Source organism: Convolutriloba macropyga, chromosome 6 (assembly GCF_964194025.1).
Source record: "Convolutriloba macropyga chromosome 6, txConMacr16.3, whole genome shotgun sequence".
Taxonomy (NCBI): domain Eukaryota; kingdom Metazoa; phylum Xenacoelomorpha; order Acoela; family Convolutidae; genus Convolutriloba; species Convolutriloba macropyga.
In genome coordinates, this window is record NC_134473.1 from 43,432,663 (window position 1) to 43,453,179 (window position 20,517).

Below are 20,517 nucleotides of genomic sequence, written 5' to 3' on the forward strand. Positions count from 1 at the left end.
TTCATGGGGTGTATACACCACTTAATAAAGTTTACACCAAAACTCGCAGAACTTTCAGAACCACTACGACCACTATTATCAAAAAATAACACAAAATCACAGAACAGACTAGACTGGAAAAACCATCACACGACAGCATTTGATGAAATAAAAAGACAAATAACAAATATAACAGAAAACAAACACTTCGATATCAACAAAGAAACAAGAGTCAAATGCGATGCCAGCAGAAAAGGCTTAGGCGCAGCGTTAGAACAAAAACATAACTCCATTTGGAAACCAGTAGCATATGCCAGTAGATTTTTGAATAAATTGGAAGAAAGATACAGCACCAACGAATTAGAGCCCTTAGCAATAGTATGGGCATTAGAACATTTTAAATATTATCTGTATGGTAATAAATTTACATTACAAACGGATCATCAAGCACTACTATCAGCATTAAAAAATAATCGTGGAAACAAAACATACCAAAGCAGATTATCTAGATGGGTAGACAGATTACTACCATTCAACTTTAACATAGAGCATATACCAGGAAAAAATATGGGTTTCGCTGACTACTTAAGTAGAAATCCATCAGGCAAAGCGTCGCCAGAAAGCGAAGACGACGAAAAGTATGTCATAAATACAATTCAAGAAATAAAGCACGCTTGGTTAAAACACACAATAAAACCAAGCGAATTAGTAAAACCAACTGGTAATTACAACCAGTTGGCTGAGAGAAAGCAATTAGAACATAATGACGTCACACGCTAAAGCAAACACACTAATCGAACAACACGCTTTTTGCCTAAACACAGCTAAGAACAAGTCTATTGAACAAAATTTAAATTCACAAAATTCAAAATTAATCGCTATTACAACAAAAAATAATCCGAACAAAAACACTTTTGACATTGAAATTAGAAAAAGAAAACGTGCTCCCAACAAAAGATTACTCCAAATGGATTCACAAACAACATTTACAAACATATCCCCTACAAAACAGTTACGTGACAACAGCACCCAAACGGAGGCAGGATCCAACAAAGGGAAAGGATTAACCCCCATACAAAATGATAAACACGAGGAACTATTCAAAGCAATTGACGATGTACCCACGCCGGAGTACCGGGCCAACCTAATGAGAGTATTCAATGAGGAATTCCTGGCAGAACACTCAAAGAAAGAATTAGGTCACATCATAGATATGGTCACTAAACAAGACTGGGTAACACTCAAACAAACAAACCCAATTTACCATAAGATCCGACGAGACCTATCGGTTACTCCAACTGGTTGTTTACTATTCAATAATAGAATTGTTATCCCCAATAAGTTACGCCCATTTGTACTCCAAACAATTCACAGTAAACACCCCGGCCAAGCGGGTATGCTCCCACTAGCGCGTCTGATATGGTACCCCATATCCATAGTGAAATTGTCGCCCAGGCACAGAGCTGTCGTCACTGCATTGACAAAGGTAAAAACCTAAAATCAATCATCACAAAAAATAACATAGGTACACTTGGAAAATTAACTGAACCAAATGAAGAAATCCAAATGGATTTTGCAGGCCCAATACCATTCAAAAACAATACACAAAACAATTACATACTGGTAACTGTTGACAGACTTTCTCGATTCCCTCATGCAGAAACATTCAATAATTGCGATACAAACACAGCAATAGAATACTTAGAAAGCTTTTGTAGACTACACGGAATACCTCGATCAATAAGATGTGATCAAGCACAAGCATTTAAAGCAAAGAGTTTGAACTATTCTGTAAAAATAGAAACATTAAATTAATACTTGCACCAGCTGGTGATCATAGAGGAACAGGGATGGTTGAAAGATTGGTACAAACAATAAAAAGACGCTTAGCAGTATTAGATATAGACCCCAACTGGTCAACAGTGACACTAGCAAATCGAGTAGCAAACATTATTGAAAATATCAGGTTAATACCAAACTCCACAACAAAAATAACTCCATTTGAAGCACACTTTGGACGAAAACCTAACACTGAAATTTCCAACATCACAACCAAACCATCATAACACAATCTCACATACAAAAACATAACAAATACATGTTTAGACAAGAAGACACTATCCCAAAATGCCCTCACAATGGAGGACATCTGGAGAAGGGACGGCAACTCAGAGGACGAGTTGGACATCAGGTATAGGGACAACGAAGCATCATCGGATCCCATCGAGACAACACAAACAACTCAGCCAAGTACTAGCGCACACAGTAACTAACTGGTTGACATCAACACAGACAGCGACAACTCTGAAAACGTTACCCTCGCCAGAAACAAGCCCAGCTACACTCCATCACGTAAGATAACTCCATCCGAAATACACTTCACATTAGGCGACAAAACAACAAAATACATCAGAACACGCAAAAACATAGCAAGAAAATCACTCGCAAGAAAAACCAAAGAACGAAGACACACACTTGCACCACAATGGAACATAATTGAAGACGGTACAATCACCGGATACTCATCACACACAATCACTTCAGACACACCATTAAGAAAAAATACAGTAATCAGAAAAAACGATCTAGCAATCGTTACTGAAAAGAAAACACTACCAACACACAAAATAGTAGAAAATAAACCACGTCTAATACACATGGTCGCCTGTAAAACAGTAGGTGAATATAAAAGAAACCAAGAGAAAATTAAAAAATTTTGTTTAGAAGAAGCCAAACAAAAGAAGATACAAGAGCAGTCAGCCTCAATAAACGTGGACAATACCAAGTGGACACCCGAAAAGATAAGAAAAACGGCAACAAAAAACCAGAAACGACAACAATCGACTAGAAGGGCAGCAACAACACCAAAAAGAGAAACCATCTGGGGAAAAAAGAAGTCTCACGCAAACGGACAAGGACCCCAAAAAAATTAAAACGTGTTAAGTTGAAAGTGTCATTGACACCTATGAAATAAGTGCAGACGAAAAAGAGATTTAGTATGATACAGTCGCCTCGTGGCCAAATAAATGTTACTGCACCAATTGGTTTTCCTATTGAGACAGTTGAGACTTATATGAATCCAGATCAAAGTATTACTTCAACACCAACACAAAATATTCTCAATACAGATTCACCTGACCAACTGGTTTGGTCAAATCCACTACATACAAATTTACATCCACAAATTCTTAGACAGATAGCATTCTCTGACAACCTTCCAACTGTTCATTGACATTATTATTTTCAAAACCAATTATAATATATTGTGGTCTTTCCATACCCCTTTCCATACCAAGATCAAATAAGAAGTTAGTAGCATTGGGTACATTCTTATAAAATGTCTTTCTTTCATAATAACTGAAGTCTATATTATTCTTTTTATTTAATCCTTTTTGTACAATAATTCTATTATCATTACTAGGATCAATACTAGGTACACACCATGGAGCATTAGATTACATACTATACTCTAATTTCTATATTACCATCATTAGCTACAGCACCAACACCAACTCTAAACAGAGCTCTACCATTACTATTTCTATTTAATATTAGTTTAAATCCTAACCCATATATAATCTTTTCTAAATCATTTACAAATCCAAAAGATCACTCATTTTAACCATCATATACATAAGACCTCTTTCTGCAGCAGCATGATCACCTTTCAGTTGACTATCTCTATTAGCTTGATTTCTAACAAAATCACTCTCATATTAATCACCAGTACTAGTTAATAACTTATACATCAATAGATTAGGATGACAATGATCTATATATTCAATTGTCCTACCACCACTAGTTTCAAGCTTAATGGAACTAAATAATGCCATCATACCATAATTAAGTAATCTGACATTAGCATCATTAGCAAATACGCCACCAGCATCATCTGATACAACAAACTCTCTCTCTCTCTAGATATGAATCATATATATTTAAATGATTCTCTTCTCTATTGAGTATGATATTAATATTGGTATTAACCGTATTCATTGTTGCTAGATTATTTGGTTAATATTTTATAATCTTACTTTTGTGTATATCATTATTATATCCATAAATTGTATCCAAATTAAAGTCCATTTTTATAAGTCAAAAAATGACTGACAATTTAATCTTATGGGAACTACAAAAGATACATGAAGCTTTAACTAGAACTAAATAAGAACATACACTTAACTTTAGAATGTAAAGATGAAAAGGATTGGATTGATACCAAGACTGGTGCCCCCTATGCTGGATTTGAAACGGGTGATATAAATATGATCACAATGAAAAATATACTCAAATTCCAAAACAGTGTAATTGTTCTTGATGATATGGGTGATAAGTTTAATAAGGATATAGTTTATTATTTTACAGGAAAAAAAAATTTTATCAAATGATTGTAATGTGTCATAAACCAGCTCAGATAGAAAATATGGCTAGAATGAAATGTGACACTATTCATATAACATATAATGGAGCTGATCTATTTAAAAATTTTTATGACATATATAATAGCAAGCATAACCTCCATGGTATAATTCGAGAGTTAAATAATAGTTATTATAATTGTACAGATGGTACGCAAAATGCACTTCGTTATGGCATGATTAAGTATAAGAAGGAAGAAACTTTTATTATTATTGATAGAAATAGAACTATGATACATGACTCAACAGTTGGTTTCCTGGACCTTAAAGCTCTTAGTTTAAAAGATAAATTAGAAAGTGATGAGAAAGATAAACTTATAGCATATATGAAACCTCTAATGATTAATGCTACAGATAGAGCTGTTAATAATAAAGATTACTATATATTCTATTTTAATCAACTTCTTACTTTAAACAATATTAAAATTCAGAATGATGTTTTAACAAAAGAAACAGTTAAAGCTGATGGTATAAAGACATTATCGGCCATAGGTGGATTTATATCTTTAGCTTTTATATATAATTATATTAAACTTAATGCGGCGGCAAGAACTGCGGCACAAGTGACAGCACATGCAAGTCATATGTTAACTAGAACGGGTTCATTATTTAACTATGCATGGGGCGAGAATGGGATACCGACCATGCTTCGCCATGGGACTTCGTTCATTCTTCGCCATGAGTTGCCACCTTCATATCAAGAGTATGAACAAGACAGAGCTTCTTCTTTGTATAGTAATTCCAATCAACAAGAAGAGTATATTGATGAAGATACTGAAGCTTTAAACAAAAAGGGTAGAGATGATTTAAATGATCTATATAAAAATAATCAAAAATTTAGAGATGAAATTATAAATTTTATTGGAGATGAAACTGAATTGGGTAATGAAAAGATTTTAGATAAAAGATATATACATAATAATCTTAATAAGTTAGGCATGGAAACTCTAGCTAAGTTTGCCTTCTCTAAAGATCATGCTGGAAGTTTAATTGAAATTATAGCTAGTTATAAATAATTATATGAATATAAAACTGAAATATTAAAATATAATTAAAAGTTTGATTAGTTTATAAGAGTTTATAAATAAAAAATTATAAATATAAATAATTATAAATATAAATATATTCTATAAATATAAATAATTATAAAAATAAGTATAATTATAAATATAAATAAATATACTAGATTTATGATCAATTGCAAAAAAAAATTAAAAAATTTTGATTCCATATAAATAATGCATATGAAATGTTTAGATTGTAATTATAAATGTAGAACCCCACACACTTTGCTTTTTCATTACAAAATAGAACATAAAGATAAAGTTAGCAAGTGTGCATGTGGAAATCAAACAATAAGTGGCAATTGTGTAGAAAAAATTTCTTCTAAGTTAAGGGGTACTGCTTCAAAATGTTCTAACTCTAGCTCTAGTTCTCGCTCTAGCTCTAGTTCTAGCCCTAGCTCTATCTTTAGCTCTAGCTATGATCCTAATTCTAATTGATTCTAATTCTGATTATAATTCTAATCTGCAAAGCAGTTTGGGCGATGCCCCTTTGGCATGTCACGAACAGAGCCCGTTCATTGATATAGAAACACAATTTGATATAACAAAAAAAATTGTAATAAATGCGGAGTTATAAAACAAATAACATGTTTTGATAAAAAGAAGTCAATATGTAAAGAATGCAATTCAACTAAGGTTAACTGTGAATATTGTACTTCTACTATTAGCTTTAGCGGGTTAAGATGTCATATAAAAAATTCTCATAAGGAAATAGATCTAGTAAAGGCAATCATCCCGTTAAAGAATCAGAGTATTATAAATATTATCAAATATATTGTAAATTAAAAGTCAAAGGTATAGATATAGATAAATTATTAGATGAGTAGATTATTAATTTTTTAAATCTTATTAGTAATATTGTTAACTATATCATTAGTAATATTAACTGCGAAGCAGGTTCCCTCATAAGCCTTATCATTAATATTATCTGCGAAGCAGGTTCCCTGATAGGCCTTATCATAAGCGATATCATTAACCTAAAGTGTAATACCCGGCAGATTGCCGGAAAATAGCCGCCGTTGATTCCCATAACTCTCTTGGGATTGAAAGAAAAGAAAATATCGACAAAAATTGCATTTTGTATAAAAACATTTTTAAGTGCGATTTATTTTGATGTCATTTCGTAATTGAACATACTCCTGTCTCTCAATGAGAGGCTACAGGATCTAGTATCAATACCAATAAGCATTATAGATAGTAACTAAAACTTATGAGAACAAAATTCAAGTACCGAGCATCTAAAAATGGGCTTTATGGGTTTATCCCGTTTCTATTTCTGACTTTGATTTTTTATGCTGACTCTCTTCATTTTGAATTGCTTTGCTGAGCAGCTGCTGTTTAAAAGGACTTTGAGCAGAATGACAGAAGAGAGAACTAGCCTAGAGAAGTCAAAAAGATATCACGCAAAATGTTGAAAAAGCGGCAAAATGAGGTAAAGCGAAACATTTTTTTATTCGACGAAGTAAAAAAACATAGCAGGACAAGTCTTGACGTACAATTCAAAGAATTTTTATTGAGTAAACAGAAAAACTAGACCTAGAATGGACGAGTGAATTGAAAAAACCATTTTTAAAAAAAATCAGATCAAAAAATGAAAAAAAAAAACAGAAAATCAATGTCAAAATGATGCATGTGAACAAAAAAACCACTAGCGAGAAATGAAAATTTAATTCAAACAAAAAACTAGATCTAGAATGAGCTGTGAATGGATTGGGAAAACCATTTAGAAAAAAATCCGGTGCAAAAAATCGAAAAAACTGTAAAAATCAGAGTGAAATTGCCGCATGTGAACAAAAAACCACTACCGAGAAACCGAATTTTTGTTCAAACACCGTTTTCTCACTCTACTTTAAAATTAGAGCGAAAAAGATTCACGCCGCAAAACCACTCGCTTTTTCGCTCCACTTCCTGTTTCGGCGTGACCAAAATCACTACTCCAATTTGACTTCAAAAATCATGAAAATGTGTGAACAGATCTTAAAAAAAAGACATCGCCCCAATACAATTCAAATTCTTTGAATTGTAAAAAAAATAGGAGCGCTATAATAGCCGGCTGAGAAGATGCGGGCGGCTATTAAAAACAAAATAGGAGCGCTATAATAGCCAGCTGAGAAGATGAGGGCGGCTATTAATAACAAAATTTTTGAAAAAATTAAGATATAAGCGAATGCCCGCATACTTGCGCATTATTCTGAGTAGGGAAACTATGCGCGGCCATGCGCATGTGCATGGTGTGCGTAAGCATGCGGGTTTGGCTTATTTTTGGCTAATTTTCATTTTTTGATTATGGATATAGTAGTGGATAAAACGGCGCTTCCAGTTAGCAGACGGCTTGGTTCATTTCCCCGAGTTTTTACGAGGGGAAATGGATCAAGTTGGCTGGTGGCTGGAAGCCCCGTTTTATCCACTACTCTTTTGAAACTGCTATCGCTTGAAGGCTATTATAAGATCATTCGCATGCTTCTCTTATTTGGATGTATTAAGCTCTTACCGGTTTGACTTATTAGATTTGGAGGACCTGGTTCCCCTGGAAGAGGCGCGTTCCATCAGATTTTGACTGATGGTCCGGTGCAAGTTCTTATTAGCCGCATTAAGGGCCCCACTTTGGATCCACGAATGTCTGAGTGCCTCCTCTGATTTGAGTCTTATGTCCGAATTGACTACGAGTAACTTTCGAATGAAGTCTTTCGCATCAGATGATACATCCTCCCAGCACTAAAAACAGCACACAAGATATTTGAGTTTTAAAAGAGGGTCTTTTATTAAAATTTCAAGCATTTCTTAGCACCCTACAAATGTTGTAATTCTTACTAATATCTTAATAACTTAATATCTTACCGCAACAGTTTAAAAAAACAGCTGGCAGATTGCCAGAAAATTGCTGTGATAGCTTGGTACACCTATAGTCTCAAGATACCAATCAGAAGAATGCAACCCAAAATGGAAAATTCCTTTTCAGGAAAATGACTTTTGAAATGATTAAATTTTTGTACTTAAAGCTGGCTTCAAATAACTTTCAACTGGAGTGAGATAAACTTGAATTTAAATTATCCCAATGAATTAAGCTGAAGTTAATTTAAGAGAGGAAAAGTCAATTTGAGAGATAAATAACGATTGACACAAAATTATTCACTTAAGAGAACAAAAATATTCTCCGATAAGTTTTTATAAAAAACGACTTCACGCACGCTACTTGATTTGAAGTGAACGTGACTTCACAGAACGAAACAAGGCAGCTATTAACGATTCAATTTTAAAAAGCTATTCTTTCTCTAATGTCATTATGAACATTTTAAAGCTCATGCAAAACTAGGCATGCTAGAATAGGCTCAAGCACTCCAGAAGTACTTTCTGTATTTAAATGGCATGCTTTGTATAAATTGCTCCCGGATTCTGCACTGTCTTTCGTCTGTGCGGTCTATGTCTGAACCTACTATTCCAAGATTTGCGAGGCATTCTAGGTCGGTTGTAATATCGTTTGACTGCTCTTTTATGGGGTCAAATTTTCGGACGGCAGGTTAGGCTCGAAATTTCTTTGACCTGCTCATGCTCAGCGGTAGCGAAATTAGTTATGCAAGTAGTATAAAAAGCTGACTAGAACCTCAACGGGGGGGGGACACTATGTATTAAGATAGGGAATGCAGAAATTGTCCCCCTAGGGGGGACACTTAGGGGGACATTTACCGCAAATTCGCAGTAAACGTCCCCCTAAGTGTCCCCCCTAGGGGGACAATTTCTGCATTCCCTATCTTAATACATAGAGTCCCCCACCGTTGTGGTTCTGGTCAGCTCCTATTTTTTTTTCTGAAAAAAATGTGTTTCAATTTTCGGTTGGTTGTAATATGTTCAGTTTGTTGTTTTTGTCTATAACAGATGTTAACTAGTTTGAAACATGTTCTGTGAGTAAAAAAAGTAGTCGGAAACATCTTTTTCGAAAATTGAAATTTTTGTCCCATAGGGGGACAATAACTTATAGCCGTATATATAGGGGGACTTATACATAGGGGGACAATAGCCGTCAAATGTTGTGAAACATGTTTCGTGAATGATAAAAAGTGTTCAAAGTCGATTTTTTCAATTTTGAAATTTTTCCGCTAAGGGGTGTCAACACTTGTAAAATTTTTTAAAAAATGGGGTCCATAAATTTTTTCTCGATTTTTTGTCTCTAATAGACGTCAAATATTGTGAAACATGTTTTGTGAATGATAAAAAGTGTTCAAAGTCGATTTTTTCAATTTTGAAATTTTTGCCCTAAGGGGTGTCGACACTTGTAAAATTTTTTGAAAAATGAGGCCCAAAAATTTTCTGCGTTTTTTGGTCTCTAATAGACGTTAAATGTTGTGAAACATGTTTTGTGAATGATAAAAAGTGTTCAAAGTCGATTTTTTCAATTTTGAAATTTTTGCCCTAAGGTGTGTCGACACTTGTAAAAATTTTTGAAAAATGGGGTCCAAAAATTTTTTCTCAATTTTTTGTCTCTAATAGACGTTAAATGTTGTGAAACATGTTTTGTGAATGATAAAAAGTGTTCAAAGTCGATTTTTTTCAATTTTGAAATTTTTGCCCTAAGGTGTGTCGACACTTGTAAAAATTTTTGAAAAATGGGGTCCAAAAATTTTTTCTCAATTTTTTGTCTCTAATAGACGTTAAATGTTGTGAAACATGTTTTGTGAATGATAAAAAGTGTTCAAAGTCGATTTTTTTTCAATTTGAAATTTTTCCCCTAAGGCGTGTGGACACTTGTAAAACTTGGGTCCAAAATTGTTTTCTCTCCAATACATATCCCCATCATAAAATTGTCTTTTTAGCAAGAGATAGTTTCGATCTACCAACCTCTGGTTATGGGCCCAGCGCGCTACCACTGCGCTATCTTGCTTTGCACACATACATACTCACACACCTACACACACTCACAAAACACCTATACAAGCATAGGTAATTATGTAACATAAACATTCATTAATTCAGTCATTCATTCGTATGTACATATATAAATACATATATACAAACTTACATAATTTCATACAAACATTCATACATACTTACATAAATACAATCATACATACATACATACACATACATACATACACACATACATACATTACATACTCAATGATAAAAAACCCAGTTGTACAAGAAAAACAAGTTTTCACCTAAGTATTTACGCAATTATGGTCATAATCACTTATGTCCGTAAATGCATACAAATTGGCGAAAACAACAGTAAAACAACTAACCTGTTAGAAGATGTATGAAATCAATACTGATATATTAATTGGAGAGTCATCGGATCATGCCCAAACACGTTCAGGGTCACAAAACTTTCCAAAATAAACTGACCAATCACAGTGCTTGATTTATTATTCAAGTTGACAACCAATCAGAATTGAAAGATTTATAAACAAAAACTCTAAACGCTCACGTTCAGTAAACAGTAAATAATGAACACAATAGGAACAAAAGACATCAAGCTCATTCATGAGAAAGTTTTATCACTGAGAGGTAACATAAATTATACACACATATCTTATCGACAATTATATTTCGTAGCTGCTTGTTCTTTGTTAGATCCAGAAGTTGACGGAGAAATAGCACTTAAATTTAGACCCTATGGTGGTTTCATTGCAATTGATAATTCAAGACTAGATCCCTTATTGAAACGGAGCAAAGTGCTACGACTTCATGCTGCATTGCATGACGCCGCTGGATTTATAAAAGATTGCCGAAGCAAAGGCCCTGGATATGTTTACGCTTTCCGTTACTCACCAGTTAACAATTGTCTTTTTGGACACCTGACAGGAATATTATTCATTCTATCAGTGAAAATTTTTCATTCACAATTGTTTCGTGAATTGGAATGCTAGAAAATTTTGGCAGCAAAACCACAAATATAATTGTCCTCAATCTCGAAGGTTTCAAACTCAAGTCACTTGGATTCATTATAAAAGAACTCAGTTTGTGTTCCAGTTACAACGATACAATATTTTTCAAACCGCCGCTTAAATTCGCTGATTTACCCGCACACGATAGACAAACTGTTATTTGGCTGACCAATAACCTACACGGTCTTGATTGGGACGAAGGTGATATACCTTACTGTGATTTGAAAACAATCTGAGTTTCAGTTTCTGATTCACACGGAAAAACTTTTTTGCCAAAGGCATTGAAAAGTGTGAGCTCCTCAGTAAGCTTTTACAAAAAACTGTTTATAATCTGGAGGATCTAAATTGTCCCCGAATCTCAGAGATAATATCAGAAGAACAAGTTCCCTCCTGTTATCTTCATTCAAACTTTCGTTCAACAAACGATCAATTATCAAATCACTGCGCGGAACGTAAAGCAAGAATATTTTCACAGTGGACACAAAGTGATGTACAGAGAAGACACGGCAACTTTAACAACTTATCTGTCAGACAACTTGAAGATATTCACTTGCTTGACTCCACTTGACGATCAGCCGATTGTAATATTCAACAGAGTTCAGGATCCCTCTCCACCAATACAGAATAATTTTTCAAGTGATCAACAGAACCGAGCGAACTATCTCAACAATAAACCAAACACAGCACAGCAACCGCGTTACAACTCGCTTTATAGTACAGCAGCAAAACGTTATTTTGCAACCATTACTCTTTCTCCCGACGAGCTGGACAGCTTTAGGGCTTTCCTGCCCGTGATAGATAATTTCTATCACTTCCAACTGTACGTAAAAAATAAACAGAGGGCTCGAGAACATCGGAATCAGTTCAATTATGGCTATGAACAAAACAAACCAGAAGCCTATGCAGTCCCCCAAAGAGCAGCGAATCCCACGTTGGAAGCAATGGGCGGACAAAAAAGTTCCTCAATTTAGATTGAAAAAAACACCACCAGAACGTGAGCTATCACTTAATGAGATGCCGAATGAGTTGCGATTATATGTCTTGGAGCACCCCGAAGTTGCAAAAGTCTTCAGTCAACCATCGTTCGAGGAAAATGACTCATCAACCGTTTGTTATAAACTAGAGATAAAAAGTCATATTAAAGGTTTCAATTTGTTTGAGTTCTGGTACATGAAACAGTTGCCCAGAGAATAATTCAAAAATTTAACATTTTGTATCATTCTTGTTTCAATTCACTTTTCAATTAATTATTTTTCTCCAATGAATCAAAGAGACGAGGCTGACGCCGGTATCAGTAATTTAGTCTTTGATGTAAACAACAAGGAGAGGCCCCCATGGCGTTGTTGTTCAAATTCAACAGTGCCAAGGTCTGAAGTAATATTTTTTGTTCAAGTTAGTATCATTGTGTTAATGATCATTCTTTGCTTTTCTATGCTCTTTCTATTATCAGAAAGCTGTGAAGAGAAATCAATCTGGATTGCTCTCTTATCGAGTTTAGTTGGTTACATTTTACCTAATCCCGAACTATGAACAAAATTATTCTTACACATGACAGGGTATTCATGTCAATTGTAGGACCAAGTGGTTGTGGTAAAACAGAACTCTTGTTTCGAATGCTAAAAGGTTCGACCTTTTATCCACGTTTTGAGAAAATTTATTATTTTTACAAAGAGTTCCAACCACTTTTCAAAGATATGCAACAAGTTATACCAGGGATTGAGTTTCTAATATACTCAGGCTTTGATATAACAAAAAATCTATCGCATTGTCTGCTTATCTATGATGATTCATGTGAAGAAATCTTCAACGATAAAGAATTTGTAAAAATAGCTACCTCAGGACGTCATCGCAAATTACATGTTATATACATCAAGCATAATTTGTTCCATCAAAGCAAATGGTCCAGAACCATTGATCTGAATACAACACACATAATATTATTCAAGTCGCTTCGTAACATTCAACAAATTGAATATCTTGGAAAACAGTTGAATTGTCTCCAACTGATAAAAGAAGCATACAAACTAGCAACTGCGGAGCCCTTTGGACATTTTATTATTGATCTCGATCCCAAAACCAGTCAGGGTTTACGATTTGCCTCACATATTATTGGACCTAATCCTTCAATTTTTTACATTCCTTCGGGGGAAGCCGTTGTTACACCAATTACGAATGAAAAAGAAACATTTGCTTATGCTCAAGCAATGGGCAAATAGCACAAACAAGAACTCCAACATTGAATCCGATTTACTTAAAGACGGCGACTTCATTTGGTTTCTGAGTGACTGTGTGATGAACGTACTCTCTGGAGTTGTTCCAGTCAATAAAAAAGAACTAAAAAAATTTGAAAAAACTCTGCGTCAACTTTCAAACAGGAAAGTAGGGAAAACTGAACGGTTAAAAATAATTCAATCTCCCTCGGGCAACAATCTCATTCAACTCATAGCATTACCCTGCATTGAATATATAGAACAAAATGCATACTGAAGAGTTTGTGTTAATACCTAAACAAGAGAACAACCTCATGTCTCTCAATTACTCAGCAACAAAAATATTCACAATCCAGCCAAGCAGATATCGCTTCTCCAGAGAAACAAGTCACCATCAGCTCCTGCCTCGCAACAGGATACAGAACAACAAACTGACACTTCAGTGGATGATAGAAGTACAATAAACGAGTCTATGGCGAAATCATTTACGACAGACAACACATCGACTATCAAAAAAGGAGTGCTGAATGATATTAGAATCTTGAAGGGGATAAAATTTGAAAGAGCGAATACAATACTGGACATAATAGAGGAATCAGATTCTGTGTCCTTGGACTCATCAAAGAGATTGCTTATTAATGGTACAACTACAGAAGTTCTTGCTGCTACATTTCTTTACAATTTACAGCAAACCACTTGCAAACTATCTTTCGAACAATTCAGCGTATTAACGCATCTCGATATTGGGTCGCATTTGACTTGTAACACATACGCCAAAAAGTTTCTAAATTTATCATCTGAAGAGAGACTGCAGTTTTTGGAATATGAGTCGGACAAAGAATTGGCTTCAAAATCCCAGCGAAAGAAAACAAAAGCTTCTGACAGAGACCAGAGAAACTTTGAAGAGGCAGAAAAAGAAATCAAACCAACCAGCCCCTGGGAGAATTACTTCCTATCAAGTTAAACAGTTAGACAAATTGTACACTAAAGGCAGTGCTGCATTTGGTAGCATTGCTAACTTGAAGGAGGCTAGCGGTTTCACCAGAGGCAAAATTGTTCGCTATCTTCAGTCGAAAGCCCCGTACACAAAATACAGACAATTCAGGAAAAGTTTTCCCCGACTGAAAGCTGTTGCATATAGAATAAATGAAATCTGGTCTGTCGATGTTGCGTATATGGATAAAGTTGCCCAACACAACAACGGTGTAAAATATTTGTTAGTGGCTGTGGATGTTTTATACGAGTTCAACCAATGAAAGCTTTATATGCAAAAGATGCCGTTGAAGCGTTCAAAAAAATGATCAAGAAGAAACAACCAGAAAAAGTATGGACAGACAAGGGATCAGAGTTCAAAGGAGATTTCAAAAAATTTTGTGAAAAGAAAGGAATTCATTTATATACAACAGAAAGCGAAACCAAGTCGGCATTTGCAGAGAGGAACATTCGATCGCTTAAAAACATCATTTACAAATATTTGGAAGAAAAGTGGACTTGGACATATATTGAAGATTTACCCCAGTTTGTAAATACTATAAACAGTCGTGTTAACCGGGTAACCCATTTAGCACCTAATAAAGTTTTCAAAAAACATGAACCAATTTTAATATCATTAGCAATCAACACAACAAAGTACAAACCAAAATACGAAAAAGGAGACCTTGTTAGAATTGCAAAGCACGACGAAAAATTCAGAAAAGGTTATAAACAAAATTATACAGACGAGGTTTTTACGATATTCAAAATTGCTACCGTGTGTCCACCAACGTACAATCTTATAGATGCAAACAACGTTATAATTGAAGGTAAATTTTATGAACCGGAATTAGTCCAAGTAAACGTGTTAGTTACTGCCGACGAATAAAATGAATCCCGCCAAAGAATTCACAATCGATCTAATATCCAACGCATCAATGGAAGTTTTTGGGGAAAACACAATGGCAAAATTCCGTAACCAGTTATCTCAACCACTTATTTTGGATGGAGAATGGCAAGTAGCTTTATCTTCAATATCCTTCCCATCAAACATCAACAACGTTAATTCAAACGGGTTAGTCGTTTATAAAAACTCGGGAGTGGAACTCGACGCCTCAAATAATCGCAGTGGACACCTCAGAAAAATTCGCAAAGGCATTTACAGTAGCTTGGATCAACTAATGGATGAACTCAGGCGAATTGCTCAGTTTAAACAATTTGATTTTACATTTGACAAAATTACTCATAAACTGGTTTTACAATTCGGAGCGAATGAGGGTTTTTCATTTGAAAACGAAGAAGTTCCAAGTATTCTCGGCTTCAAGGGTATAAAAGACAACTCGCATGATGGATACATTCATATTGGATACAAATAACACAAAACTCTCAATAGACACCAAAGTGATTTTCCAGTTGATATAACCTGTGGCTCACAATTAATATTTGTCTACATAGACGTTATAGACTATCAAATTATTGGAGACGTGAGAGCTCCTGTAATTAAAATCATTGAGACCGAAAGGCGTTTAAGAAACGGCAGCATAAACACTGTTACACCCATTCATCACAAGACATTTACAATTCTGGATTACAAGCCCATACTTTCTAACAATATTCAGAACATTAAAGTGGAGTTGAGGAACGAAGCCGGAAAACTTATTCCATTTAATGGTACAGGAAAAGTGATAGTAGGCCTAAAGTTTCAAAAAATCAAGTGAAATGGAAGCTTACTACAGCAACCAAGCATCACAGTCAATGCCACATTTCTCCGGTCATTATCGTCAAAGAGGAAGTGGCTTTGGAGCCCTCGCAGCAGGTATTGGAAGAGTTGCTTTACCATTGGCAAGAAAAATTATATGGCCCGCTGCCAAAAGAATTGGCCGAGAGCTTTTAGTGCAGGGTGCACCTGAGTTGGTTGAAGTAGCAACGAAACGAAAGTCGGCAAAGCAGGCGTTGAAAAGCACGGTTGCAAAAACAGCCCGAAAACAATTTGGTGGTTCTCTCCATTCACGCATAACACGAGGCCGGCAAGTTATTAAACGTCGAAGACAAGAATATGCAAAACCTCGAACCTACAAAAACGTTCCACTAAAAAAATCATTTCTCGAAAACCACAGCCAAGAAGAAGTCGACTGGATTTTTTCTCTCGAGTCAAAAATGCGAACTAATATTGTAATACCTTCCGAAGCCACTCACAGTTCCTTGGATTTATTTGAAAAACCACCTTTGCTAGTCACCTTTGATCAATCATTTGAGCAAAAAAACTGGACCACTTTATTCTCCCTCTGGATCATCGCTCGAATTCGAAGTTGTAGGCGATCGCAACAATTTCATAGATTTGCAGAAAATTTATTTGGAAGTAAAATGTCGAATACAAAATGCTGATGGAACTGATTTGCGATATACCGCCGGCGATGCAACCGCAACCGATGCTGCATATTTTGTCAACAATGTTCTTCATTCACTGTTTGCCGACTGTACTGTTTCTGCAAATGGAATAAAAATTTCCTCAGCTAATGGACACTATGCTCATAAAAGTTTTATTGAAACAGAATTTTCACATGGAACCGATGCAAAGGAAACTTGGTTAAAGTGTCAAGGTTACGAGTATGAGCCGAACCCCGCTGGTATAGCTGCAGCTTCAAGGGATGCAAGGCAGGTAGCCGTGAGAGAATCGGAACAAATTACTTTATATGGAAAGCTCGCTGTTGATTTCTTTTCCTGTGAAAAACATTTAGTAAGTGGTGTTACCTTAAGACTTTCTTTCCGAAGGTCGCAAGATGATTTTGTTACCATTAGTGAGACAGCGGCAAAAAATTACAAAGTTAAAATCGATGAAGCAAACTTATTTGTTAGAAAGATGACAGTGTCAGACAACGTTGTTGGAGCCATTGAAAAAACACTCCTAAAAACTCCGGCAATGTATCGCTACAATGAAGTAATAACAAAAACATTCCTCGCAACAGCAGGTCAACGCAGTTGGAAACATGAAGATATTTTCACAAAAGAACCAATAAGGCGGCTGATTGTTGCATTGTGCAGGAGCAATGCATTCATTGGAACTAACAATATCAATCCCTACCACTATCAAAAGTTTGATTTGAGTGAAATTACGGTCTATCGAAACGGGTTCGCAACAGCTGGCACCCCAATGTTAACAAATGATAACAAGCGCCTGTATTACAATTCAATGAGTGCATTAGCTTATGTTGAAAACGGTCATGGAATACCACTAAGTGATTTTGCGCATCACTTTATAATGGTCTTTGACTTAACTAGCACGCAAGAGGCGACGCACGATTTTATTCATCCCGAACTAACAAACTCTTCATTATCGGTTGAACTGAAATTTGATACTGGTTTGCCAAACAACATTGAAATTTTTTTCCTGGGAGAAAAATCGTCTACTGTGTACATTGACTCTGCAAGAAACGTATCCAAAAATGTTCTACCTATGAATGCTTACTAATGGATGAAGACCAAATTTATTTTCATGTTCAAAAGTGCAAACATCTCAAATTTAAATTTCGAGGTGTTTATGCGGCTGACAATTATCCCTTAAATTTACCAGTTAACAGTTTTATAATTGTGAATGCATCGCGAGCTGATTCTATTGGTTCACATTGGGTGATGCTTGCGAAACGCTACGCACACACCGTACTATACTTTGCAGATCCGTTAGCACTTCCTCTGACTGCCTATAAAGACATTTTCTCCCGCTTACAGCAATGTACTGATTTACATATGACGATGGATATTATGGAGCACAGAAGAGATATTCAGTCTCCCCTGCAATCAGCAGACTCGCAACTGTGTGGTTTATTTTGCATCTATGTTGCTCATTATTTCTATAGCAGTAAGTTTCCATTTGTACCTGATGTAAATGAATTGCAATTGTTGGCATGTTTAAAACATATGGAGTGAAATTGAATTAATTGTTCTATCACAGCACTATTTTAGACAGTAGAATTTTTACAGAACTGAAAGTTTATTAAATAGTCTGAAGTCTCATGTACAAAACTTCCCTGCCCACTTAAAATTATATCCATAATCTGATAGAGATAAGAAGAATGTTCACCAAGCATTAGTTGACAAAAACGTTTTACAGTCACATCAGGGATAGTAAAGCAGGTATGGTAGTAGTAATGGTTGAGAGTCTTTTCACAGGATTAGGCAGAGGAAGTTGTTTCTTAGTTTTCTTGGTTGAAACATGATTAAATTTTGACAAGTACTCCACAGCAACATGTAAGCGAGAAACAATAGCACCATGAGCAACAAAATTTTTCTCCGTAGGCAAAATAAGGATTTTAAAACAAGTCACAAGGCAAGGTATCGTCGCAGGAGCATACGAAGAAATAACAATTTTATCTTCGGAACCTGTATCTTCAAAAATGAGATGCCAATGACTGGAACCAAACGAACAACCATCGATAACAGTCGAAGACGAATGATAACCGTATGCAAAATTTTCTATTCCAGAATCTTGAGGTTTTGGTTTTGTGTCGCAAATAGTGTATTTGAATCGTTTTTGAAATTTTTTGAAGTATTCAGGACTGTTTTCGTACATAGCTTCAACCATAGTAAGAGACTAAACTGAGTGAGTAAATAGTGATATACCTCTATGAATTATTGGGTTTGAGTTGATAACATGGTGTAAACAAAATTTCAAGGTCGTTCGAAGACGAAATTTTTTTACATTGTTATTTTTATTGCTTGTAAACAAATTCTGTCTAGACATTAAGTAAACAAACCGAGACATTAAGTAAACAAACCGAATAAATTTTGTCTAGACTTTAAGAAAACAAATCAGGGTTGTTGAAGTTCTGTACATGAATAAAGGCTGTCGCAATTTCCCGAAGTTTTGCAAATTTTGCTGTGATTGGTTGACGACTCGAATTAAAATCTATTTTTAAAAACATAAAAAAATATTTCAACTTTATTGCTCGCATGTATTCATGAATACACTTTGATTTTCTGCAGAACTTGAGAGACATTTGTTTATTCATATTCTAAGACTCAGTTGTCAATACTTTTCGATAAAAATAAAACATCTATTTGTTCATTCCATAGTTAAACGTACCCAATTATTACAAAATGCCTGCAAAAGATCGAAACCTACCCGTCAACTGTGGAAATTGTGGAAAATCTGTTGTAAAGGCTCATATTGCTCGCAACAGGAAGACATGTATGATGGGGACGCTTTACTGTAAGAAAAGGAATTGTAATTTTGCGACAAAAAATGCTGCAGAATTGTCATACCATATTGCGAAGGCTCACGGAGCAAAAGTTCGTAATACACTGAACAAGTGTGCTGTCTGTCAGAAACAGTTCCCAAGTTTCTACTCACTTCAACTGCATCGCAAAACGGCACATCAAGCCAGCACAAAAAATGGGTCCTCAAGCACAAACCGTGTTCGTCAGATTATGGAGAAATTTGATAACGATAGCGAGTCATTGAACGAAGAACTGGCAGCCTGTCAACATTTACTTAACGATATGCATGCTGAGCATGGTAGACAAGAAGTTTTCAACTTCAGTTTATCAGATTTGGACAACAAAAAGATACGAAAAAATCGATGAAGTTTTCACAAAATTGAAATGTGCTGCAAAAGTTAACCTAGCTTTGGGGTTTATTTTGCGAAATGTAGAGACAAACGATTACCGATATTATTATCCGCATGAAAATAACTTACTCCTGGATCAAGCTTTTCTTCTAAGCAATAGAAACGACTTATTAAACCTTCAGAACAAAATCGAGAAACTTGACTTGATTGAAACATGTACAAAAGAACGTCAAAACTCAAAATGGCGGTTCACAGTAATCACAAATGTTACCGTTTTTGCAGCGCTTCTTACGAATATACCTATGGGTTGCACTGATACTCCACTTCCAGAACCATTGTTAAGGAACCCTGAGGTTAATTGTCTCGTTTCAAACGGACACGATGAACCGTATAACGATAATTTGTGTTTATTCCGTGCAATTGCAATT

General features: G+C 35.3%; 1 protein-coding gene across 1 annotated transcript in view; it reads right to left on the reverse strand.

Annotated features, from left to right (window-relative positions):
- Window positions 1-20,517, reverse strand: part of LOC142340997 (serine/threonine-protein kinase H1 homolog) — a 115,652-nt gene that overhangs the window by 47,381 nt on the left and 47,754 nt on the right. The window contains exon 5 of the mRNA XM_075391805.1: window positions 7,953-8,176. Within this exon, the coding sequence (XP_075247920.1) occupies window positions 7,953-8,176 (224 nt within the window). The remainder of the gene's footprint in view (window positions 1-7,952; window positions 8,177-20,517) is intronic.